The 21,331-nt window shown below is 42.2% G+C and overlaps 1 protein-coding gene across 1 annotated transcript; it reads left to right on the top strand.

Moving 5' to 3' along the window:
• The first annotated feature begins 16,851 nt into the window (after positions 1 to 16,851).
• LOC127329734 (protein neprosin-like) lies at positions 16,852 to 21,331 on the top strand. Its single transcript, XM_051356194.1, has 5 exons — positions 16,852 to 16,965; positions 18,644 to 18,805; positions 18,880 to 18,933; positions 20,395 to 20,541; positions 20,878 to 21,331. The coding sequence occupies exons 1-5, from the start codon at positions 16,852 to 16,854 to the stop codon at positions 21,253 to 21,255; spliced, it is 855 nt and encodes a 284-aa protein (XP_051212154.1). The 3' UTR covers positions 21,256 to 21,331.

A 21,331-nucleotide genomic window follows, 5' to 3' on the forward strand; every position in this document is an offset into this window, starting at 1 on the left:
GCCGACGATGTCTTCTGGCTTCTCTAGCCAGACGATCTCTTTCATCATCATCGCTGGATCGTCGGCGTTGGTCATACTGACTCACATACTTGTTGAGGAGGTGATCAGAGAGGGGTCGCTGATATCTTATGTTCTTCACTTCTCCCTCTGTGACGTAGCGCTTGCCATCATGACGGAGCCGATCGCGTGGAGCGGCCTCCTCTGTATCCTTGCTACGAGAGCAGCTGCCCTCGTCTCCATCTTTGCCAGAGTGGTGCCCAAGTCCTACCATGTTGATGCTGAACGAGGACCCTGGCTGGCAACCCTCAGGGTAAGTGCATGCTACCATGTTAACGGCGGGGAAGGGTTGGGTGTCGACCTTCATGGCGTACTGGTTGAAAATCAGACGCCCTTTTTCTATCACCGCTTGGATGTGCTGACGCCACACCCTGCAGTCGTTGGTGGCATGGGAGAGCGAGTTATGCCATTTGCAGTATGGCTTTCCGTTCAGCTCTTGCATCGTGGGGAATTTGAGACCTTCAGGAATCGTCAACTGCTTCTCCTTGAGCAGGAGGTCAAAGATTTGCTCAGTTTTGGTCACGTCAAAATCAAACCCCCTGGGCGGGCCTGGTGGCTTTACCCATTTGCAGGACACGGGGGTTCCCCCCCGAGTCCATTCAGCCACTGCTACCTCTTGATCTCCCGCAGAAACTTTGTCTTCCTCTGCATCGACCAGGACTACTGCACGCTTGAATTTGTCCTGGTACAGGTCCGGGTGGCGCTGTTCATATGCCGACAGTTTCTGAACCATGTGCGCCAGTGAGGGGTAGTCTGCTTGGGAGGTCATGTCCTTGAGCGGTGTTGCAAGGCCCGCTACTGCCAACTCGACTGCTTCTTTTTCTGTTACCCGAACCGAATAACATCGGTTCCTAAGATTCCTGAAGCGCTGGATGTATTCTGTCACAGTTTCTCCATGCTTCTGTCGTATTTGTGCTAGATCGGCAAGGACAGACTCGGAAGCCTCTGAGTGGTACTGCGTATGGAACTGCTCTTCCAACTGCTTCCAAGTCCGGATCGAGTCTGGTGGCAAAGAGGTGTACCACCCGAAAGCCGATCCCGTGAGGGACTGTGAGAAGAACCTCACGCGTAGTTGATCCGACACTGAGGCCGGTCCTAGTTGTGCCAAATATCGGCCCACGTGCTTGATGGAGCTGGATCCATCTGATCCGCTGAATTTGGAGAAGTCAGGGAGCCGATATTTAGGTGGTAGCGGGATCATCTCGTAGTCGTCGGGGTACGGCTTGGAATAGCCGATTGCCCTCCGTTTCGGCACCATGCCGAACTGGTCTCTCAGGATGTTGCTGATCTGATCCATTGTCTTTGCTGCAGGAGTTGAACTCTGAAGATTCGCCGGGGTGGCGTACTTAGCCAGCCATGTTTGCTTTTCCAGCTCTGAGCCAACTGCAGGAGCTGAGCTCTAGAGGTTCGTCGGGGTGGCGTATTTAGTTAGCCACGTCTGCTTCTCAAGATCTGTTGCTGACGTCCCTCCTGCTTTCCCAGAAGTCCCTGATGTTGTGGCCTGGTTTGTGAGCGCCCAGTTACCGCAATCTGGCACGTATGTGCACATGTACCCGTGAGGGATCTCCTTAGGCGCCTCATGCAAGAACTGGCAGTCACTAGGGTCACCACCTATCTTGTAGATGACGAATGCCGGTGAATTCGGCACTTCTGGTGCTGCCCATGCAAATGGCAGCGGTGGACGGGACTGGAGTGGCATCTCTCCCTGGTGTGTCCCGAGAGCCGGTCCTGACGGCGAGTACTGGTGCCTCATGATCTCCTGGATCACCCGAAGAGCGACACGCTCCAAAGTGTTCACCAGGTTCTCGGAGTGGCGGTGTAGCGAGTGAGCCACCAAGTAGTTGATCTCCTGCCGCAGGGACCTGGTGCGTTCTTCCGACGGGGCAGAGAGGTCTATCCCATCTAGTGCACCATTAGGCGAGAACCCCTTCCACCTGATGCCATGTGAACGGGTTCTGTGGAAAGAGCCGATGAGGTCGGCTTCGAGGACGACTTTGATCTCGTCATACTTCTTCTTGAGCTCGTCGGTCAGATCCTCGTACGTGACTGGAGTGCCGTCCGCCATCTCAGATGTAGATGGCGATGTGGTCGATGACGAAGCTTGTCCCACCGGGCGTGCCAGAATGTGTTGCTGCCAAAACCCACCGGCGGGCAGCGACGGGCAACACCGTAGAGCCGGGAACAACCTAGGGCTGCGGCTGGCCGAGGTCCCTCCGAGCGACGGCCCGCAAAGCCTTCTGGTACACACGTCCGATGCTGATGCAAGGGCGTGCCACCTGACCTATACCTGGTCAGGAAGGTGATGGAGATGCCTCGCTTAGTTTCCTGCATGGCATACACGTAAACATTAAATACGAGCCTCGATCGGCTCTCAGGTTATCCTGTGAATCGGCTCAAGGAGCCGATCCACCCATGATTCGTACGAGGTGCACGAATATATGGTGGTCCTGCTTGATCAAGATAAAGCTAATGAGATCTACGACGATTTAGGATTTTCACCACATAATCGGATCATCCTACTCAGGATTGGGCCTCGCGGCCACGCACGGTGATCGTGAGCCGATCCTAGACAAGGCCTAAAAACCAACACGAGGTTGATCCCCGGAACATCCTGTCTAGGACTAGCAAACGACACCCTACGTGCCGCTGGATCCTCCAACCCTTTGTAAGGCCTAACTATTGCAGATATTAAACTAATCCTCGATGAACAAGGAGCAATCGTAACGGATCGGATCTACTAAATTAAGATCAAGCGGGGTGCCGCCCCCACACCTGAGATAGGTGTGAGGGCGGCTAGATATGCAAGGGTTGCACTACGATAGCATGTTACGCGAAGAACTATGCTAACCCTAACACATCTATGATAACTACGTTGCTCGCTATCAACAAGGCTTCAGTACGAGCAACGCATGAACAACGTGGAGCTTGTGCTGCCTAGATCGCAAGATGCGATCTAGGCAGCATGTTGCTTACCGGTAGAAACCCTCGAGACGAAGGAGTTGGCGATGCGCCGAGATTGATTGATTGGTTGAACGTTGGTTGTTGTTTATTCCATAAACCCTAGATACATATTTATAGTCCAGGGGACTTTCTAATTCAGGCGTGCACCTAACCGTGCACGGGGCCAACTCTAACTAATCGACACGTATCCTAATATGTTACAGATACAAAGGCAAACTAGCCCAAACTTAGCATATAAAGGCCGATTCACGTATTTCTTCCATGTATATTCTTCAAATCTATCTTGATCGCGGCCCACCTCTGACTCGGTCAAATTCTGGTGATAACAATATTTTTATTGCTTCATACGCTATGTGTTGTTCTTGGAGCGTCTTTATTTTTATTTTTAGTTTAGTTTACTGTAAAATATGGTTGGATCCTGGCACATTTGTTTTGGAGAAAGACCCGCTCTGTTTTAGTTGCATAGAACAGTTTTCGCTGTTATTGTTCTGCGAGTGTTCTAGTTTTCTAGTACTGTGTTTAGTTCTTGTTCTTTCACTTGAATTTTGTTCAGAGCTCGTTAGTATTTTTTATTTATGTATGATTAGCTCTCTAGTCGATATTGTATTTCATCTCTGAGAGCTATTTCAAATAAGTTGATTGGTGTTGGATACTAGTAAAATATTTCATGACTATAGTGATGCAAAAGGAAGCTTGTCTAGACTTTGGCATGTCATGTTAGATGTTATTCTTGTCATATGCTTAGTATTTATTGTTGTAGCATGTCTTGCCTCAAATAGCTGAGAATGCATAATGTGTCATTGAAAGAATCATGTGTTGTTTCCATCATAAAAGCATAATATTGTGGTAATCTCCTTTGATGCTTTATTGGGTTGACATGGCGCATGCTTATACCATGTTATGACTATGACCAGTTAACTAAAGCCTCCATGATCATTTAGTTTTTGACTTGTAATATCACTTTATGCTTTGATTGATAATGTTTTGTCGCTATGCATGATTATGGCCATTATTGCTCTCTTAGTTGGTCGCTCCTAGTCTTTTGCTAGCCTTCGCCTTAAAAGATTGCTGCACTAGCCAATTGAACAAAAAGTCTGAACTGATGGAAAGAGACTAGGCAGTTGTATTTGTATTCAACACTCCCCCTCATGTCTAGGCTATTTTAGTCCTTAGCGTGGGTTCGGTGCGGACCACAGAATCTTTATTTTTGTTTTTAAAACTGCGTGAGCAGGGTCTAGCTTGAACTTGAGACCTCTTGGCTCTGATACCATGAAAGATTGTTGCACTAGCCAATTGAACCAAAAGTCCGAACTGATGGAAAGAGACTAGGAAGTGTATTTATATTCAGCACGCATGTGCTGAGTATGATCTCTACTCGTGCATCCAATCACCATTAACCAAAGTTTCCCAATTGTGTCCACCATATCTACCTAGTAGCATTATTGCCATTCCAAGTAATTCATCATGTTTTTATTTATCTTCCAAATTAAATTTTGGCATGAGAAAATTAGTCAGTAAAAATCTCACGAACTTGATGGCACATTTACTTTCTTGTACTTAATAAACTTGATCATTATGCCTATCTTATGAAGTTTATACGGTTGCAAATTGCAAGTTTGGGGTTAGTATAACCATGCTTTCATGGACACTTTCGACATTGCACTCATATTTAGTTGATGTCATTTTCTTTTGTTTATGGATGCCTAGTGGTGCGAAATAAAATGGAAACTTGTAAGTCCATGGAGTTTGTATATGAGTTAGGGAAACGCCTAGGATGCTAATCTAAGCCATGCATCATTCATGGTGGAAATTTAAAGCTAAAACATAGCGTTCTATGAAGCATTTGCAATAAAAAGCTATACTCATAGTAAATAAAAAAATTGCTAAGATTCTCATTGTCTGTTTTTCTTGTCATTTTGGCATGGGATTGCTCTTACAAGAGTACCTTCATATCATCGGGCAAGAGGTACCCCGTTGGCGATTCTCAATGATACATGTATACTTACAATGACAAGAACTTATTTGGGATCTAAGTTGAGTAGCATAAGGTTTAGGTACTCGTATCCAAGGGGCATGAGATTTTCAACTTGTGATTTGGAAGCATATAGCTCATTTTTTATTCACATTAACTATAACCATTCAAGATGCTTATGATAGGGGCATTGAGAGCTCAAACCTAATAAGTACCATACTTTTTGGAAGCTTTATAGAACTTGTTTATCTTGCTTACTCTGCAAAGAGTCTCTCTTTTACTATTATGTTGAATCTTCATGTTCTACTTTATGCACCAATTAAGAGAGCATATTTTTCATTCTTAGTGCAATGTGCATAGTCCAAAATTATTATTGATTGATTCGTGAGTGTGCTATTGCTTGTTCTTAAATTTCTTGTATCTAGTCTCCCTCTGAACTTTAAAGGTGTCCTAGCATTTATGTTTTTCTATTTCATAAAGGACATGTTGAGTACCACTTTACTATGTTAACTCTATGCTCATAAACAAATAGTTGATTTAAATGCACTATTATTCATGATTCTTTTGTTTGAGTTACTCTTCATGTTATAACATAGTTGTTAAGTTCCATTGAATTATATCTATCATGTCTATGTTTAGAGTACTTTGATCCCAACTCACAATGTTGTACATGCTTGATCAAGATTGTGTTGGCTTCATGTCACCTTAAAAATTATTTTTGTTATCACTTACCTACTCGAGGACGAACAGGATTTAAGCTTGGGGATGCTTGATACGTCTCAAACGTATCTTTAATTTTTGATGCACCATGCTTGTTTTACACCAATTCATATATGTTTTGTTTAAACTTTGTTGCATTTTTACATGATTTTCGACACTAACCTATTAACAAGATGCCACAGTGCCAGTTCCCTGGTTTCTGCTTTTTTTGTATTTCAGAAAAGTTGTACATGAAATATTCTTGGAATTGGACGAAACAAAAGCAGAAGTCAATATTTTTCCGTAACGAAGAAGAAGTCCGAAGGGGGGGGGGGGGGTCGAAGAGGCGCAGCAAGGCGCCAAAACCACCCCTAGGCGCGGCCTGGACCTGGCCCGCGCCTAGGGTAGGTGTGGGGCCACCAGGCACCCCACCGACCTAAATCCTCCGCCTATTTATACATCTTCTCGGGAAAACCCTGGATACCCGAGCCTCCATCCACGAAAAGTTCCGTCGCGGCCGCCATCGCCGAACCCATCTCGAGGGGTTCTGAAGCTCTTCCCGGCACCCTTCCGGAGGGGGAAATCATCGTCGGAGGCATCTACATTGCCATGCCCGCCTCCGAAGTGATGCGTGAGTAGTTCATCCCTGGACTATGGGTCCATAGCAATAGCTAGATGGTTGGCTTCTCCATTTTGTGCTTCATGTATAGATCTTGTGAGCTTCCCTACATGATCAAGATCATATTTATGTAATCCTACATGTTGTGTTTGCTGGGATCCGATGAATATTGTATACGATGTTTAGGTCAGTTATATATTCATGTCATATGTTATTTGTGATCTTGCATGCTCTCCGTTGCTAGTCGAAAGTCTGGCCAAGTGGATACTTGTGACTCCAAGAGGGGGTATTTATGCTCGATAGTAGATTCATGCCTCTAGTTTTCTGGGGGAGTGACAATAATTTCTAAGATTGTAGATGTGTTGTTGCTACTAGGGAGAAAACAATAATATTTTATCCAAGAGTAATTCTATTGTTTATATTACACACAATGCTTAATGCAATTATCTGTTGTTTGCAACTTAATACTGGAAGGGGTTCGGACGATAACCGAACGGTGGATTTTTAGTCATAGACGCAGTTGGATTACGGTCTATGTATTAAGTTGTAATGCCCAATCAAATGTCATAGTAATCATCTTGTCAGGTATGGTCGATATTCTGTCAATTGCCCAGCTGTAATTTGTTCACCCAACATGCTATTTATCTTTATGGAGAGACACCTCAAGTGAACTGTGGACCACCACCATAGTTCTGTTCTGTTTAATTTTGTTGGAGATATGCCCAAGAGGCAATAATAAAATGGTTATTATAATATCTTTGAGTTTATGATAATGTTTACATACCATGCTATAATTGTATTAACCGAAACATTGATACATGTGTGTTATGTGAACAACAAGGAGTCCCTAGTAAGCCTCTTGTATAACTAGCTTGTTGATTAATAGATGATCATTGTTTCATGATCATGAACATTGGATGTTATTAATAACAAGGTTATGTCATTATGTGAATGATATAATGGACACACCCAATTAAGCGTAGCATAAGATCACGTCATTAAGTTATTTGCTATAAGCTTTCGATACATAGTTACCTAGTCCTTATGACCATGAGATCATGTAAATCACTTATACCGGAAAGGTACTTTGATTACATCAAACGCCACTGCGTAAATGGGTGGTTATAAAGGTGGGATTAAGTATCCGGAAAGTATGAGTTGAGGCATATGGATCAACAGTGGGATTTGTCCATCCCGATGACGGATAGATATACTCTGGGCCCTCTCGGTGGAATGTCGGCTAATAGCTTGCAAGCATATGAATGGTTCATAAGAGACCACATACCACGGTACGAGTAAAGAGTACTTGTCATGAGACGAGGTTGAACGAGGTATAGAGATACCGATGATCAAACCTCGGACAAGTAAAATATCGCGTGACAAAGGGAATTGGTATCGTATGTGAATGGTTCATTCGATCACTAAAGTCATCGTTGAATATGTGGGAGCCATTATGGATCTCCAGATCCCGCTATTGGTTATTGGTCGGAGAGAGTTCTCAACCATGTCTACATAGTTCGCGAACCGTAGGGTGACACACTTAAGGTTTGATGTCGTTTAAGTTGATATGGAATATGGAATGGAGTTCGAAGTTTTGTTCGGAGTCTCGGATGGGATCCAGGACATCACGAGGAGTTCCGGAATGGTCCGGAGAATAAGATTCATATATAGGAAGTCATATTCCAAGTTTGGAAATGATCCGGTGCATTTATGGCAGGTTCTAGAAGGTTCTAGAAAAGTCCGGAAGAATGGCACTATGGAAGGTGGAGTCCCGGAGGGACTCCACTAGTATGGCCGGCCAGCCCTAAGGGGAAGGAATCCCAGGTGGATTCCACCCATGGTGGCCGGCCACCCCCTCAAGGAAGGGGTGGGACTCCCACCTTGAGTAGGAGTCCCACCTTGGGTAGGTTTCCCACCTTATGCCAAGTTTGTGTGTTGGGGTCTTATTCGAAGACTTGGACTACAACTCTTGGGGGTTCCACCTATATAGTGAGGAGCAAGGGGAGGGGGCCGGCCACTCAAGCCTCCACCTTGGCCGCACCCCTTGAGGCCGGCGTCCAAGCCCCCCTCTCCCCAAACCCTAGCCTCTCCTCCTCCACATACAACTCCCGCATACGCTTAGGCGAAGCCCTGCTGGAGTTCTCCATCGACACCGCCACCACGCCGTCGTGCTGTCGGGATTCCGAGGAGGATCTACTACTTCCGCTGCCCGCTGGAACGGGGAGAAGGACGTCGTCAACAACACCGAACGTGTGACCGAGTACGGAGGTGCTGCCCGATCGTGGCACCGTGATCAAGATCTTCTACACGCTTTTGCAAGCGGCAAGTGATCGTCTACCGCAGCAATAAGAGCCTACTCTTATAGGCTTTGGAAATCTTCAAGGGTTAGTCTCGTTCATCCCCTCGTTGCTCCCATCTTCTAGATTGCATCTTGGCTTGGATTGCGTTCTCGCGGTAGGAAATTTTTTGTTTTCTATGCAACGAATCCCTACAGTGGTATCAGAGCCGTGTCTATGCATAGATGGTTGCACGAGTAGAACACAATGGTTTTGTGGGCGTTGATGCTCTTGTTGTCTTTAGTTTGAGTACTTTGCATCTTTGTGGCATAGTGGGATGAAGCGGCTCGGACTAACTTTACATGATCGCGTTCATGAGACTTGTTCCTCGTTCGACATGCAACTTGTATTGCATAAGAGGCTTTGCGGGTGTCTGTCTCTCCTACTATAGTGAAGATTCAATTTACTCTTCTATTGATAACATTAGTATCACCGTTGTGGTTCATGTTCGTAGGTAGATTAGATCTCTCCCGAAAACCCTAAACCACGTAAAATATGCAAACCAAATTAGAGACGTCTAACTTGTTTTTGCAGGGTTTGGTGATGTGATATGGCCATAATATGATGATGAATATGTATGAGATGATCATTATTGTATTGTGGCAACCGACAGGAGCCTTATGGTTGTCTTTAAATTTCATGTTGAGTAGTATTTCAAAGTAGTTGTAATAGTTGCTACATGAGGTGAACAACCATGAAGACGGCGCCATGGACCTTGACGCTACGCCGATGATGATGGAGATCATGCCCGTTGATGATGGAGATCATGTCCGTGCTTTGGAGATGAAGATCGAAGGCGCAAAGACAAAAGGGCCATATCATATCACATATGAATTGCATGTGATGTTAATCCTTTATGCATCTTATTTTGCTTAGAACGCGACGGTAGCATTATAAGATGATCCCTCACATTAATATCAAGATAATAAAGTGGTCTCCCCTCGTATGCACCGTTGCCAAAGTTCGTCGTTTCAAAGCATCTCGTGATGATCGGATGTGATAGATTCAACGTTCATATACAACGGGTGTAAGCCATGTTGCACACGCGTAATACTTGGGTTTGCTTGACGAGCCTAGCATGTACAGACATGGCCTCGGGACAACGGAAACCGAAAGGTTGAACACGAGTCATATGGATGATATGATCAACATGTTGATGTTCACCATTGAAGCTACATCATCTCACGTGATGATCGGTTTTGGTGTAGTGGATTTGGATCGTGTACCACTTAACAACTATGAGGGATGTTGTATTAAGTGGGAGTTCATTAGTAATTAGATTAAAACATGAACTAATTATCATAAACATAGTCTGAGTAGTATTTTGAATTAATTTTGTAGTATTGGCATCCGTTTTTCTACCATGCGCTAGTCTTGTTATTGAGATAAAAATACTGTTAAAATCTGACAAGAAACTTTACGGACTGGTACCGTATTGTTAAAGAATCAAGAAATGATTAAGTCCTATTGCAAACTTTTAGTAAACCTCACTTTGTTGATTCAAAGAGCTATGGTTTCAATTAGTACCTAAAGTTATCTTGTCTCCGTGAAACTTGAAGTTCAAATCTGTTTGAAAAGTAAGGAGCTGAAAATTTAGTTTTCAGAAATAATCAAGGTATGAGATATATGTGATATCTAAGACCTTATTGCAAGATGATAGAATAGAATTTGGTGAGACTACATAAACTCATAAGTTTTATGGGAATGTACGAAGGTTGAAGACGCAAGGCGTCCCAATCCTCCAACTATTGGGGCACTAACAATATTCGCATATCCATGAAGTTATCATCCTTAGTATGCACCGTTGCTAAGACTCGTCGTATCGAAGCATCACGTGATGATCGGGTGTGATAGATTCTACGTGTGCATACAACGGGTGCAAGCCAGATTTGCACATGCGAATACCAAGGTTAAAACTTTACGAGCCTAGCATGTACAGACATGGTCTCGAAAAGTCGTCATGATATCATGGATAAAATTATGAGTGAAATTGTTCATCATATTACAAAGTTACTAATAGTGAAATCTGAAACACTTGTCATATGATGATCAACTTAAAGTAAAAGCCTCAAGGTTATTGGTATTTGACCAACAAACCTAGAAGTTAATAATGTTAAAGTGTTTTTCTAAATAATGAGGAAAGCTAAAAGAGAAACTGCAAAAGATATTTTGGCAAAAAGAAAAGAAAAGACTAGAAAGTCTAGCTCATGTGTATATAAATGATATACATGTTATGGTTGTATTCCTAGTTAAGTCACACTATGAAATTCTTGGGTATTAGTACTATATTGGTTGGTATGAAGTGTCATACAAAACAACGCAATACAAGAATACAATGGCCTAAGTGACTGACAAGGAATATGATAAGGATGCACGTCTGGAACAAAATAAAGTGTTATTATGTTCGTCGTTAGCATTTTATCTAGCCCTTAGAATTTATAATAAAGAACTTAATAATTGTTATTTTGCTCTGGTCAAATGAAAACAATGAGTTGTTCAAATTATGACATTACTCCATGTACGATGGATGAGTTATTATAAATCTTAATGGTGAAACACACATACATAAACACTGACGCTAAAATGCCATAAGGCAAATGATTTGAATTCCACTTATTTGTGGAACCGCCATTTAGGTCATGTTAGAAAGGAACGCATGAAGGAACTCCATGCAAATGGATTTTTTTTTGGAGTCATTTGATTTATGAATCATTTGGCGCTTGCAAATTTATTCTAAAAGGAATGACTGAAATACCGTTCATAGGGCAAGATTTGAACGGGCAACTAACTTAGTGGAAACATACATGATGATGTATATGGTTCACTGGGCATAGTTGTGTGCGGGAGATTCTTCTACTTCATGAAAACTTCAAACAATGAATTGAATATATATATGTGGATATATTCGATAAGGAAGAAGTTTGAAACATTTGAATAGATTCAAATAAATTCAGCTTGAAGTGGAAATCATCGTAATAGAAAAGTCAAATATCTATGATTGGATCATGGTGGAAATATTTGAATTACGAGTTTTAGCGAACATCTAAAGAGAGTTATGAAGTTGTTCTACAACTCACGTTTCTTGGAGTATCATAGTGATGATGAAGTATCCAAAAGATGTATCCAAGCCTTGTTGGATTAATGATGAGATAAAATATTATGACGCCATTATATTTTTGTGGATTATGCTTTAGTGACTACCGCTTTTACACTGAATAGAGCATCATCATGATCCGTAGAAATGACACCATACGAGTTATGGCATGGGTATAAATCCTAATAGTCCTTTCTTTAAATTTTGGTCTAAAAGTTAACAACCAAAATCGGATGAATGTCTTTGTTGGTTATCCCAAAGAATTGATTGCAAATTCTTTCCACTATGAAGTAAACGACAAAAGTGTTTGTTAATGTTACTTTCTTATTTCCAAGAAATTGTTTTCTAGCGAAGTATTTGAGTGGAAGGACAATAGAACTTGATAAGGTTTATGAACCTGAGCATAATGATCAGAATAGCGCAGCATCGGAAATTGGTTCCGGAAGCGACCATGACGAACATGGCTCCCATGACTACAAAGTGTTTTAGCCATGGAGATCGAAGTACATATTGAACCTTGTAGGTATGGTTTACTTTGTGATCAAATAAATGATTTGTGAACAAAGGATTGATTTTGAACAATGATAAACCAACTACAAACAAAGAAGTTATGATGGGCCCTGACTCCGTTAAAATGGCTATACACCATGAAATCCAAGATAGATGAATACTTTTTGAAAGTAAATGGATCTATAAAATTGATGAAAGCTTGACTCGTTGAAAAGTTGTTTACGACAAAATTCAAAGAGTTGACTACGATAAGATTAGATTTTCCGTAGCAATGCTTATAGTCTATGTGGATTATTCTAGTAATCACTACATATTTCTTTTATGAGATATGCTAGTAGGATGGCAAAATACATTGCTTATAAGAAGTGTGTATTAAAGGTGTATATAAGATACAACCAAAAGTTTTGCTAGTCCGTAGAATACTAGATAGGTATACAAACTTCAATCGGATGACGTAAGTATCATGGAGTTGGAATCTTCACCAGATGAAATAGTCAAAGAGTTTTTGATTTCATCAGAGACGATGAAGAGACTTGCATTTGCAAGAAATTAAGTGGGAGCGCTGAGACATATTTATAATACTTTATGTAGATGACATATAGTTGGTTATAAATGATGTAATTATATACTTGATTAAAAAGGTTTCATTGAGAAATTAACTTCAATGAAAGGATATGGACTGAAACATATCTAGTGTCAAAATTTATGAAGATAGATTGAAACACAAAATAAGTTTAAGTCAAAGTACATAGAATGGATATTGAAATAGTTCAATATAGAAATATTAAGAAAATGTTCCTGTCATGTGAAGTTTTAACAAGACTTGAGTGTATCTGACACTCAATGAGTAAAAACACATGAGTGATTATAGATCACGGATAATATTACACAATCAGATGTCCTGTACTCTTAAAAATGTTATGAGCATGTACCAGAATGATTCATGTGATGATCATTGAAAAACAGTAAGAATATTCTTGAGTACTTAAAGAAGAACCAAGGATATATATATATAGTTTTGTATGGAGAAATGACAAACAAATCGCTGTAAGGTGTTGCACCGATATTTGTTTTTGTCACATATGAAAATAAAATTTCAATCTCAAATTAGACTAAGTGTTGTTTAAAAGGTAGCACAATGAGCTAGAAGTTGTCTATGCTATATTTAGAAGAGTTCTAAATATTATGACGGATTCTACAAAAGAAGGTAGAGTATGTCATTGTTTTGACAATGGCAAAGGATGTTAAGTCAAGAGGTTTTTTGAGAACTTGGTGTAGTTCCGACAGAGTCAGAACTTTGAAACTATATTGTGTGTGACAATATTAGTGACATATTTCAGACCGCGGAATTAAGGTTTCACCAGAAGACCAAACATATTTAATGCCGACTGATTTGGAAATGAGTGATACGTTGAGACGCAAATGAATTACAAAATACATACGTTTCTGAGCGTGTCAGATCTGTTGACTAAAACCTCTCCCATGAGCAAAACATGATAAAGCACCAGAAGGCCAAGGTGTTATATCTTTACAAATGTAAACTAGATTATTGACTCTAGTGCAAGTGGGAGACTGTTGGAGATATGCCCAAGAGGCAATAATAAAATGGGTATTATAATATCTTTGAGTTTATGATAATGTTTACATACCATGCTATAATTGTATTAACCGAAACATTGATACATGTGTGTTATGTGAACAACAAGGAGTCCCTAGTAAGCCTCTTGTATAACTAGCTTGTTGATTAATAGATGATCATCGTTTCATGATCATGAACATTGGATGTTATTAATAACAAGGTTATGTCATTATGTGAATGATATAATGGACACACCCAATTAAGCGTAGCATAAGATCACGTCATTAAGTTATTTGCTATAAGCTTTCAATACATAGTTACCTAGTCCTTATGACCATGAGATCATGTAAATCACTTATACCAGAAAGGTACTTTGATTACATCAAACGCCACTGCGTAAATGGGTGGTTATAAAGGTGGGATTAAGTATCCGGAAAGTATGAGTTGAGGCATATGGATCAACAGTGGGATTTGTCCATCCCGATGACGGATAGATATACTCTAGGCCCTCTCGGTGGAATGTCGTCTAATAGCTTGCAAGCATATGAATGGTTCATAAGAGACCACATACCACGGTACGAGTAAAGAGTACTTGTCATGAGACGAGGTTGAACGAGGTATAGAGATACCGATGATCAAACCTCGGACAAGTAAAATATCGCGTGACAAAGGGAATTGGTATCGTATGTGAATGGTTCATTCGATCACTAAAGTCATCGTTGAATATGTGGGAGCCATTATGGATCTCCAGATCCCGCTATTGGTTATTGGTCGGAGAGAGTTCTCAACCATGTCTACATAGTTCGCGAACCGTAGGGTGACACACTAAAGGTTTGATGTCGTTTAAGTAGATATGGAATATGGAATGGAGTTCGAAGTTTTGTTCGGAGTCTCGGATGGGATCCAGGACATCACGAGGAGTTCCGGAATGGTCCGGAGAATAAGATTCATATATAGGAAGTCATATTCCAAGTTTGGAAATGATCCGATGCATTTATGGCAGGTTCTAGAAGGTTCTAGAAAAGTCCGGAAGAATGACACTATGGAAGGTGGAGTCCCGGAGGGACTCCACTAGTATGGCCGGCCAGCCCTAAGGGGAAGGAATCCCAGGTGGATTCCACCCATGGTGGCCGGCCACCCCCTCAAGGAAGGGGTGGGACTCCCACCTTGAGTAGGAGTCCCACCTTGGGTAGGTTTCCCACCTTATGCCAAGTTTATGTGTTGGGGTCTTATTCGAAGACTTGGACTACAACTCTTGGGGGTTCCACCTATATAATGAGGAGCAAGGGGAGGGGGCCGGCCACTCAAGCCTCCACCTTGGCCGCACCCCTTGAGGCCGGCGTCCAAGCCCCCCTCTCCCCAAACCCTAGCCTCTCCTCCTCCACATACAACTCCCGCATACGCTTAGGCGAAGCCCTGCTGGAGTTCTCCATCGACACCGCCACCACGCCGTCGTGCTGCCGGGATTCCGAGGAGGATCTACTACTTCCGCTGCCCGCTGGAACGGGGAGAAGGACGTCGTCATCAACACCGAACGTGTGACCGAGTACGGAGGTGCTGCCCGATCGTGGCACCGTGATCAAGATCTTCTACGCGCTTTTGCAAGCGGCAAGTGATCGTCTACCGCAGCAATAAGAGCCTACTCTTATAGGCTTTGGAAATCTTCAAGGGTTAGTCTCGTTCATCCCCTCGTTGCTCCCATCTTCTAGATTGCATCTTGGCTTGGATTGCGTTCTCGCGGTAGGAAATTTTTTGTTTTCTATGCAACGAATCCCTACAAATTTATGCAAAGATCTCTTTTCATTCGATACGTCTAATCCTTTGTGTTCAGCAAACCGGTGAGATTGACAACCTCAGTGTAAGTTAGAGAAAATTATTTTGGTTGTGTTGTATGCAGGTTTCACGTGGTTGCTGACGCTGGTAGTGCGCCCTGCCACTATTCTGCTAGCAACCCCTTCAGAAGTCACGCCTTTCTTCCACTGGTCGATTAAACCTTGGTTTCTTACCAAGGGAAAACTTGCTACTGTGCTCATCGTACCTTCCTCTTGGGGTTCCCCAGCAGTGTGAAGTCGACGTAACGATAAGCATCATCAATATGCTTCAAAAAAATCAAATGAAACTTAAACAAAACTCACTTGTAATAGAAGCATTTTTCAGTTGTAGAGAAACAAAAATAAATAACATTACAGATTTGCATTCCTGAAATTTTGCTAAAAGTCCATCATAACTAACTAGTTGTTCACGGAAGCAAATTTTCATGCCTGAAACTTTGCTAAATTGTTGGTGGTTTCCTTCAAAACACGGTCTTCGTTTCCTAAAAATGCCGAAGAGTTAAATTGGAGCAGTTAAGTGTATATTCTAGTAACTAGTGGTTCTTATTAACGAAAGCGGTTATTTCGGAAGCAGGTAATCAGGCGCTCATTTCTTGGAAAGTCACACGGAACCTTGTTCAAAATCCAACTTCCGAAGGCATTCAATCACGTGGCCACATAATGGTCCGATGGGAAGGCACAAATTAGACGCAGATTCCCAGTGGACCCCTATTTTGTATCTTCATCAGTCCAAGTAATTCTTGATTTTAAGCATTGAAATCAAAAGATATTTGCCACATTAATTAGTGTATATATTTCATTATTTGAATCACTGAAACCAGGAGATATTTTTCTACATTAATTCATTGTAATAATGCACACATTAGATAACAAAATATCCACAATATCCCAATCAAGATGGTATCTACAGAATAAATATATTTGATTATTAATAAAAGTATGGACCAACTTATCTATGTCCATATAAAATAAGATATGAAATTAGTGTTATTTATTATATGGGATATATATATCACCATATTTCCATTCATTAAATGTCGAGTGAATTTTCAGATTCATTCAAAAGATTTCACACGTAGAGGTAGTTGTACTCATTCTATATATTGTATTCTTGAAATAACATACAACTAATAGGGGAACAACAAATCACACAATTCCAAGTTTCCTTGAGAGAACACATTTTCTAGTACCCATGGTTTCTGGCTATGTTGGCATACTAATATTGGTGTGCTTTTCATTCACGTCTTGCTACATCACTTTGGTTGAATCAATAGATGGAAGTGGTAATCTAGAACCGATCGGGAAGGTAAATCAACTTTGTCTTAGCTTTCATCACGCATGAGTCTTTGTCCAATTCTTTATTAATTTACCCATTCACATATCCACCTAACAAATTAATCTTTATAATTTCTACTGGTTGTATCTAGATGTTACCATTATATATTAATCGTGCGCACAATTAAAAAATTAGGATGTTGTTTGTCAAAAGAATTACTTAGATTCTAGGAAATCCATGATGATTATGTTACTAGTCTAAAAATAACATTTTTTGTTCTTACAGAACACCACCTTTTTTACACATGTGCCCTTTCGGTTCGCCAATAGTCAAGATGGAGGCAATATTATTTCTCATGTACTCTCTCTCTCTCTCTCTCTCTCTCTCTATAATTTTGGGTACTCAATTGTGGTCATGTCTTGTTCAAAAAAATGTGGTCATGTTTGTTTATTCCTAGAAAACCATTTTACTATACATATGCATAATAAATACTAATATGTTCACCATGAAATGTGATAATATAAAAGCAAAAGTCAAGCAACACATATACTTAAATTCTTAGAGAAATAACAATAGAAACCACAAAATCCCATAGAAATAACAATAGACATCCACATCCGTGGATGTCCCACCTAAATCTTAGTTGGTCAAGATAAATTATGGTCGTTAGTAAATATATGAGAAAGTGTATATTGCATAGTATTATCAATCATGGCATATTATTTGAGGGAAGAACATATCAGGATGAGATAGCCATATTCGGCTTAGCACAGGATAGAAGAAGGAGAGCCTACAAAAGCACCGAAGCTAAAACATCGAGAAAGCACACGACTTCTAAAACAACATACGTACGGAGGTGGTGTTTTGGCTCATAGGAGCAAATGCTTCCATTATACAAAATAATTAAAAAACAATTTTAAAAATGTTAAAATTCTGACATAAATATTTTGGTGTACACCGTGACATTCTATGTTAGTGCACAAGTTTTCATGGAGGAACAACATTTTATGTAGCGTGTACAAAAAAGATAAAAAAAAATGTCCTGTACGTAGTCGTGTTATAGCATCAAAACTTGTCTTTTTTACGGGAGCCACAAAGTTTTTTAGTTTATTTTGAAAACTTGTGTACGAACATAAAATGTGTAGATGTACATGGAAAATTTTATTTTAAATTTTTTGACACTTCGAAATATAGATTCACACAATGCTCCTATGAGCCAAAATGAATATCCCCATACATACTTTTCTAAAAAAAAAGAGTATAGACTCCATTGAAGACGGGAGTGTGGTACAACAAGGTTATTTACCTACTCACGTAGACGTAGCCGTATGTGGACGTTACTACTCATACAACACCTAGCCAGCAAGCAGTTAGATTTCCTTTAGAAGTCATGGAAGTGTGGATAAATCCACAAAAGGTTTTTATTCCTTATAAACCCATCCTAATCTTTCTAAATATGGACAGAGAGCGGCGTAACCTTACATATTAACAAGCATGCTAGATCGGACAAGCAGACTCATGAAGGCATTAGGAAAATCTCTACAGGCTCTAAAGGGGAACAAATACAAGATCCCCACCATAAGTCCTATGAAGTAGAACTTGTAACACATTAAGAAAATTCACCGACGTGTCTTATGTTTGTAGTGTTTGTGCTCTATAGTATTATTTCAAGTATTCACTAATTTGACCTATAACTTTTCATCCCTAGTATGCTATGTGGCGCACATATCCAGGGAAATTCTATGGTTTTCAAGCAGAAATTAGTTTATGGGGTTCACCAAATCAAACATACTCTCAAGAATCTGGAGCATCCATACAGATGTATTGTCAAGATGGAGGACACTACAACTTTATTGAAGTTGGATTTCATGTATAAACATATCACCGATCCTCATAAACTCAAATATTATTCAAGGAATTATTTTTATTCTAGTTTGGCTGCAGGTTTCCCCCTCCTTGTACCATAATAGAAATGTTCGCTTCTTTACATATTCGTCGGTAAGTGTAACCCTTACCTTTACTATTTGGAGGAGTTATCAATTTAAGTAGGAAAACGCTCATATTCCCCCGGGGGATAACTTCTCTCCCATCCTCCTGGTCGTGCGTGAGACACGCGTCCACAGCAAGGTGGACCCGCTCACATCCCAATCCTCTCGTGAACGACTAACGACACCGCATATCGTCTCTCCCACTCGATGCATCCAGAAAACCACCGCGCACGCCTCCGTGACCAACGCAGCGCCGGCCCCGTACCCACTGAGCGCCGCCGCCGCGCCAACTCAGCGACGCCTCCGTCGCCATCAACCCCTCCGCTCGGTGCCCCCTCCCCTCCCCTCCAACATCGCATCTGCATCTCGCTGTCCCCAAATCACGAGTATGTGGGGAACTGACGAGGCGACGACGACGATGCAGAACATCAGCTGCCATTGCGAGCCGTAGGCGGCGGCCAGGCGTACCCGGTGCTGCTGCGAATCCTTGGGTGGCCGCTGCTCAAGCCCTCCATTCCCATACTCTGTCCCCTCCCACTACCAACGCCGCGCTGCTGCCAGTGGTACAACGCCGCCGCCACCGCTCGCCATCGTCCCCCGCTGCTACAAACAGCCACCCCCTTTGCTACCGAGTGCTGGCCCCTCTGCTACATGCGGCATCGGCCTCTGCTACAAGGGGCTGCGGCCTTTGCTACAATGGGCGGCGGCGGCGTCTGCTACGTGGGCGGCGGCGGCTGCTACAATAGGTGGCGGCGGCGGCGGCTACAATAGGTGGCGGCGGCTGCTACACTGGGCGTCCGCGGCTGCTACAAGGGTCGGCGACGGCTGCTACAAAGCGGCGATTTGCTACAATTGAAGGTGGACAGCGCTACGAGCGGCGGCGGTTGCTACAAAGTGGAGGCCGTTGTGCTGCGAGGAGGAGGCCGGCGAGGCTGGTGGCGAACATTGCTACGAGCGGTAGCGGTGGTTGCTACAAACCGGATGCCATTGTGCTACAAGGAGGCCGGCGAGGCTGGCGGCGATTTGATGCAAGTTGAGCTATCGTGCTGCAAGGAATCCGGCGAGGCTGGCGGCGAAGCTACGTGCGGAAGGCGGCGGTGCTGCATGCAAGGGGTTGTGGTGCTACCAGCAGGGACGGAGTTGCTGCCGGCCCGGGCGGCGGTGCTGCCGGCGCGGTGCTGCAAGCCGGACGCCATATCGTCGGCGGACGTCGGCATTGCTGCTAGCTCGTGGTTGAAGATGGGGAGGCAGGGGGATTTCTTTCCATTTCTTAGATGCGTTTTCTCTTCTTTATTTTTCCGCACGGGAATGTTGACCCAAATCTGGACGGTTGGTTTTGGTCGCATCGTGTGGCTGGGCACCCGGGGGATCGGGGATTTGATCCCCCGGGGGACGCTCAGCACTATCCATTTAAGTATAGCTATTTCTTTATCCACATGAGAATACATGTTTCCCTTTTATCATTATTTAGAAGGACTCCAAGTCAGCGGGCTGCTATAACTTGCAATGCAAAGGATTTGTTCCTGCAAGTGGAGCCGCACTAGTGCCTGGCCAAGCAGTTGCTCCTGCATCTAGTTATGGCAAGTACGACCGCTATGTGAGGCTTAGCCTTAATCAGGTGCACTCTTTTTCCAGTATAGAAATAAATATAGTAATACTAGATTGCATTTAAACATACATGGTTAGTTTAAAACTTGTTTCTATTTCTCCAACAATATAAATAAAGTTATACTTTATGAAAAATAATGGGTTATCGACTACTCCCTCAGTCAATTTACTGCCAAAATGTCGAATATTTAGGAACATAGGAATTAAGTAATATGCTATGGTGTTTTATTATTATATCATGAAAAAAATCAAAATCATTACACCTGAGGCAACATTTTTGCTAACTACAACTTGTTACTTCTATTTTGCATGAAAATGGATCGAAATCATCCCTCATCAACCATAGGATCCAAACTCTAGAGATTGGGTGGTGTACCGTCATGATGGTTCAAAAACCTCGTCATTTTTGGGTCATTTCCCAGTGGAGCTTTGTCCAAGAACCCCACGTATACAAGCATTGGGTGGATTCGTGAATTATTACAACACCTCAAAAGGTCCTCCGATGGGTAGCGGCCACTTTCCTGACGGGAAGGATGATGAGAAGACGGCTGCTTTCTTCAGGCATGTTGAGACATACGACTCCAAAGGTGACACTACTGATTCAGATACATACGGTATGATCCCACTAGTCGACAAGCCAAACTGTTATACGGAAACACTTATCAATTTCGATTATGACACGGGGAACTTGTTTTACTATGGTGGACCTGGTTGTATTGGTTAAGACAGCAAGCCCGCTTGATGTATGTGATTCAATAATCATGAATTTATTTATAGTGCGCAGATAGCGTCCCTACTCA

The sequence above is a fragment of the Lolium perenne genome, chromosome 2 (genome assembly GCF_019359855.2).
Source record: "Lolium perenne isolate Kyuss_39 chromosome 2, Kyuss_2.0, whole genome shotgun sequence".
NCBI lineage: Eukaryota > Viridiplantae > Streptophyta > Magnoliopsida > Poales > Poaceae > Lolium > Lolium perenne.

Bases quoted from the DNA above. Each gene is read 5' to 3' on its own strand.
- LOC127329734 (XM_051356194.1), top strand. From the start codon at position 16,852: ATGGTTTCTGGCTATGTTGGCATACTAATATTGGTGTGCTTTTCATTC. The intron at 16,966-18,643 runs GTAAATCAACTT...TTTCATCCCTAG, and splicing joins ATCTAGAACCGATCGGGAAG to TATGCTATGTGGCGCACATA. The intron at 20,542-20,877 runs GTGCACTCTTTT...CATCAACCATAG, and splicing joins TGAGGCTTAGCCTTAATCAG to GATCCAAACTCTAGAGATTG.